The sequence below is a fragment of the Heloderma suspectum genome, chromosome 4, assembly GCF_057233095.1.
Source record: "Heloderma suspectum isolate Gila_16-S chromosome 4, 16-S_ref, whole genome shotgun sequence".
In the NCBI taxonomy this organism is placed as follows: Eukaryota; Metazoa; Chordata; class Lepidosauria; order Squamata; family Helodermatidae; genus Heloderma; species Heloderma suspectum.
In genome coordinates this window covers 34331800-34337799 of record NC_139461.1, presented here as the reverse complement: position 1 = coordinate 34337799, position 6000 = coordinate 34331800, and the positions used below count along the sequence as shown (strand labels likewise).

The window sequence follows — 6000 nt, the reverse complement described above, 5'->3', positions numbered from 1 at the left end:
AGATATATCACAAAACCATGATTCATTCAAAACACCATTCTATGCTCAACAAGCATGCAGAAGTATCATCAAGAGAACAGAAAGCCCTTTTCTGGCTAGATGTGCTTTGTCAGTAACCTCCCTTTGAAGTCAAGGTACATTTGCTGCCCCTTCTCTTTATTATCTGTTATAATAAAGACTATGTGAAAAAAACAAGAAGGGTGTTACTTCACTTTCCTTAATTTGTCACAAGAGATAAAGGAAATCAGCTTTCCACAACTCTTGGCTTCATAAATGTAACGTTGTATGAAGAGGAATTATTGTATAATAGATTAATTGCTCTTTTCCCTTTGAGCTTTTTTTCCAAAACGGTAAAATCTAATTTCACAGCTGGGCTGGCTGACATACATGAGAGTTACTTGTCCCGTAGAAACTAAGCTTCCTTGCGTTATGTCTGCAAACAGATGCTGAAGAAGCAGAAGTAGATCAGTTCTATGAGGATCTGCAGCACCCAATGGATAATATGCCAAAAAGAGATGTTATTTTCATTACAGGAGACTGGAATGCTAAGGTGGGTAGTCAAACGACACCTGGAATTACAGGCAAGCATGGTCTGGGAGAACAAAATGAAGCAGGACACAGGCTGATAGAATTTTGTCAAGACAACTCACTGTGCATAACAAACACTCTCTTCCAACAACCTAAAAGACGACTTTATACATAGACTTCACCAGATGGCCGACACCAAAATCAGATTGACTACATCCTTTGTAGCCAAAGGTGGTGGACATATATACAGTCGGTAAAAACACACACCTGGAGCTGACTGTAGTTCAGATCACGAACTTCTTATTGCACAATTAAGAATCAGAATAAAGAGAATAGGGAAGATCCAGAGCAGTTAGAAATGAGCTCACTAATATTCCTAATGAATATGTAGTGGAGGTGAAGAATAGATTTAAGGGACTAGATTTAGTACATAGGGTCCCGGAAGAACTATGGACAGACGTTCGCAACATTGTTCAGGAGGCAGCAACAAAAAATGTCCCAAAGAAAAAGAAAACCAAGAAGGCAAGATGGCTGTCTGCTGAGACACTGGAAGTAGCCCAAGAAAGAAGGAAAGCAAAGGCAACAGTGAAAGGGAGAGATATGATGGTATCCCAGCTGAACTGTTTAAAATCTTGCAAGATGATGCTGTCAAGGTGCAGTAATCTTTGTGCCCAGAAATACAAGGTCTGTCACTGCCTCCACGTTTTCTCCCTCTATTTTCCAGTTATCAATCCAGCTGGTTGCCATAATTGGTTTTTTTGAGGTTTAACTGCAACCCAGCTTTTGCACTTTCTTCTTTCACCTTCGTCATAAGGTTCCTCAGCTCCTCCTCGCTTTCAGCCATCAAAGTGGTATCATCTGTATATCTGAAATTGTTAATGTTTCTTCCAGCGATTTTAACTCCAGCCTTGGATTCATCAAGCCCATCACGTCGCATGATGTGTTCTGCGTACAGGTTGAATAGGAAGGGTGAGAGTATACAACCCTGTATGCTGTACTCCTTTCCCAATCTTAAACCAGTCCATTGTTCCGTGGTCTGTTCTTACCGTTGCTACTTGGTCGTTATACAGATTCCTCAGGGCAGACGAGATTTGGTATCCCCCTACCACCAAAAACTTGCCACAATTTGTTATGATCCACACAGTCAAAGGCTTTAGAATAGTCAATAAAATAGAAATAGATGTTTTTCTGAAACTCCCTGGCTTTCTCCATTATCCAGTGGATATTGGCAATTTGGTCTCTAGCTCCTCTGCCTTTTCTAAACCCAGCTTGTACATCTGGCAATTCTCGTTCCATGAATTGCTGGAGTCTACCTTGCAAGATCCTGAGCATTACCTTACTGGCATGTGAAATAAGTGCCACTGTTCAATAGTTTGAACATTCTTTAGTGTTTCCCTTTTTTGGTATGGGGATATAAGTTGATTTTTTCCAATCTGATGGCCATTCTTGTGTTTTCTAAATTTGCTGGCAAATACAGGGAGAAGTGACAAACCTTGTATTTCTAGGCACAAAGATTACTGCAGATGCTGCAGCCAGGAAATCAGAAGACGTTTATTTCTTGGGAGGACAGCAATGACAAATCTTGATAAAATAGTGAAGAGCAGAGACTTCACACTGACAACAAAGGTCCGCATAGTTCAAGCAATGGTATTCCCCGCAGGAACCTATGGCTGCGAGAGCTGGACCATAAGGAAGGCTGAGCGAAGGAAGATAGGTGCTTTTGAACTGTGGTGTTGGAGGTTAATTCTGAGAGTGCCTTGGACTGCAAGAAGATCAAACCAGTCCATACTCCAGGAAATAAAGCCAGACTGCTCACTTGAAGGAATGATATTGAAGGCAAAACTGAAGTACTTTGGCCACATCATGAGAAGACAGGATACCCTGGAGAAGATGCTGATGCTAGGGAAAGTGGAAGGCAAAAGGAAGAGGGGCTGACCAAGGGCAAGATGGATGGATGATATTCTGGAGGTGATGGAATCGATCTTGGGGGAGCTGGGGGTGGCGACGGCCAACAGGAAGCTCTGGCGTGGGCTGGTCCATGAAGTCACGAAGAGTCGGAAGCTACTGAATGAATAAACAACAAACCAAGACATGACCACAGTTCTAGATGTGCACAATTTTGTGCACATCTAGATAATTCCACAAACGAGGAATTATCTTGGCCTTTCGTGTGTCATGCACATGGACTAAGCATAAGCCCTCTCTTGTTTCTACTGTTCCTCAAAACCCACCTTTTCTGCAAACTTCTTGGTTTAATCCTTTAGCCTTCCACCCTTATAGAAACTAAGCTCAAGTACAGGTTAACTGCATCGGTGTACATTATTCCCATTGTTACCTTTGCCTCTTTCTTCTGCTCTGTTGACATTTAGATTGTAAGATCTAAATACAGGGCAGGGAGCTGTATTTTTTTTTTTTGCTTATGTTATGTAGATCATCATGTGCAACAAAAGTCCTATATAAATTTTAATTAATAATGACTCTAAATATCTTTCCAAAATCTGGACTGGTTCTCATACAAGAAAAGCAACAGTGTCAGAACCAAGTGGAACAACTGGATGGTGAGTGGACATTTGGGGAGGTAATCTGGTAAAATTGAATTCCAATCTGAACTGATAGGCTTCACTTACCTGCAAGCTAGGGTGTGAAAGGACAGAGCAGGTTGGATGGTACTCCTTTGTTTTTAACCACCGGAGATCAGAGATTTTCTTCCTTCTGCAACACTGCTAAAACATTTCCCTCACAAATCCCAGGCTTAAACCTACAGGGCGAATTCATTATCTCTTACCCTTCAGGTAAAGGTAGCAGCTAAAGAATTGAGAGCCTTCAAAGGTATCCTCATTCTCACATAGGAGCTCCAATTTCAAACTCAGGGAAAAGAACACAAGAACTTTTTAAAAAAATCCATTTTATTTCTAAAATGCTTGTAGATCTTCAACTGGAATCCGAATACAATCCAAATGCGATTACCATATTTGCACATAATGAGAAAGTTGAGCTTCAATTAAAAATATGTCTGAGAAAAGTAGATGCTGGTATTGACTATCATTTGTCCAATGAGCCAATGCAAGCTTTAAGTGAGGACATTAAAAAGGAAATGAAAAGCAAAAATTCAGATGTTTTTACTATGCTGCAAATTACATTTTAAGTATTTGGGTACGTTTCCTTATTTGGGGTGGGGCAGGGGCGAACAAAAACCGCAGGGGCTGATTTGACTTAGGAAGCCATACAGTAACTGCTGTGATAAAAAGCTAAAATAAACAAAGAGTGTATTTGCAACAAGCTATTAAGAGCACTGTGATTGAAAAATATATATTTGGAAATACAGAAAAAAAATCATTTCATAAATGCAATTTCTGCCACTAGAAACTGTTGGAAAGTATTACAGAGAGAAAGAACTCAACAGCTTTCTTACACTTTTCAACAGAACTAGATAGTTTGCACAAATAATAAATCATTTTTTAAAAATAAAGTTGAACACTTCTATCCCTCTTAAATATAGGCAGACACTAAGATAAATTTTGGTCATAAAAGGTACATATGATACGTTGCTTTTGCACTGACAGCACACTTCTGTACTTTCCCACTAATTTATATAGTCATTATCTGAGTGAATGTGGAACGCAGAGATATCAATAGGATATACTTAGTCGTTAATTCTCAGTGCTTACTTTTATTATAAACAGGACTTTTGTTGTGAGAACAAATAATCTCTCATTTGTTGCCTGAAACCCCAAAACAGGATCGTGGGTTTCCAGAGTTGCTACCAACTGCTTAGCAACTTGTCCTACTTGTCTTCCCTCCTTTCTGTTGTAGAGAACAGTAGACAGAAGAGTTGGTTGTCGATAGATGAACACGCGCCGCAGACACTCACAGAGGGCAGAGTATGAATGGTTTGGGGCACAAGCCATGAATTTCTTGTCTTGCTTTGATGCTTGCACATAACCTGAAACACACACAGCCAATAAAAGCAGGCAAAGGTCAGGGAGGGAGGTTCGAGCTAAGTCTGAGCCACAATGGAAGCAGCTTAAACAGTTTTGCAACAGACAACAAATCATGATTGGTAACCCATTTTTGTTGATGTAAGGCAGAGGAAACACTGGCACAATTTGGCTTCTTGGTATGCTGTTGTTGAGGATCTTTGTTTTTCCTTTCATTTTTAAAATCAATTATAAAAAAATAAAAGCAGGTAGTTATTTTGTTCCTGCCAAACTCTCTCTCAGATAGTGGTCTGCATGGTTTTATTTTTAAAACACACACATACTTTTTAAAAAGTCGAAAATGTGCAAAGCTTGCAAGTCTTTCTTTTGGATTCAGACTTAGTAAACATTTTCTATGCCTATCCTCAGTACTAGACTACTGCAGTGCACTTCACTTGGGGCTGCTCTTTGAGACTGTACAGAACTAAAGCTAGGACAAATATGGTAGCATGCTTCCTGATGGGGAAGGCATTGGATAAATATCATAACAGTGCTCTGCATTTTAATTAGTTCTGTATAGCTTTTTAAATGTCACCACATAAATCTGCTCTCATCCTAGTCCATGGTAAATAACAAGGAGGGGTTCCAAAGAAAGGGAATTACATTTATTATACTTGCTACGTCTATCCAAGCCCTTAGTTACACAGTTGGCAAAGCATTTCTAATGTTTCATTATACATGGATAAACTGATGATACACCCTCCTCTGGAAATAATAAGTGAAGCAGATTAATACAAAAGTGTTATTTTCTATTCGATACTGCAAAATAGCGATAACTTAGGAAAATGCTGCTGTTTTTTTTAAAAAATCAAGCATTAAAATAAACCCAATATGGAAGTGCTAGACTCTTTTCCAGCTACTTGCAAATCAACAGAAATCCTGGTGATTTTATGATTTAAAAATGGGATACTGAGAGGCACTCTACAAAATCTACAGTTATTTATTTTATATGTTTATATCTCCTTTCTGCGCAACCCCCACCCCCCACCGCTCAAGCTGGTTTACAAAATTAAAAACATAAACCATTACCAAGACGAAATACCAGAAATATAAAAACACAAACCACTCAGTACCAGCAGCAACCATCAACATCTTTGAACTACAGACCAGCATCAGTTAGCAAATTAAAAGCAATTTCAATTAAAAGCAGACTCAAACTACTTGGCAAAGACTGTTCCCCAACACCAAAAAAATAAAATAAAAAAATTTAAGGTGTGACTGCAATTGCCTGTTGAATGGAAACCTATAGGGTAGTACTTCCCCGACCTTCAGCACCACACGTTTTGCTCACTTTGTTTGAGGAAAGAGGTGCTCACCTAGGTTGCCACTTCAACTACTGCCAAACAAGAACCAAGAGCCAGGATCCTACCCCTGAAAAATGAACCCTAGTGCTAGCTAAAGCTCTTATTCTGGACCCCACTGCAGCAGCCATATTATCAAATGTGATTCTGTTTACATATTCCACCACTTACAGTGGCTACAGTGGTTTTCGCAA

At 39.5% G+C, this 6000-nt stretch overlaps 1 protein-coding gene across 2 annotated transcripts in view; it reads right to left on the bottom strand.

The window, feature by feature from the left end:
• Positions 1 to 2949: 2949 nt before the first annotated feature.
• The window catches only part of NUDCD1 (NudC domain containing 1), a 59745-nt gene continuing 56694 nt past the window's right edge, over positions 2950 to 6000 (bottom strand). For both annotated transcript variants that reach the window (XM_084848923.1, XM_084848922.1), the window contains one exon: positions 2950 to 4471. In XM_084848923.1, the coding sequence (XP_084705049.1) occupies positions 4179 to 4471 (293 nt within the window). In that variant the 3' untranslated portion in view covers positions 2950 to 4178. The remainder of the gene's footprint in view (positions 4472 to 6000) is intronic.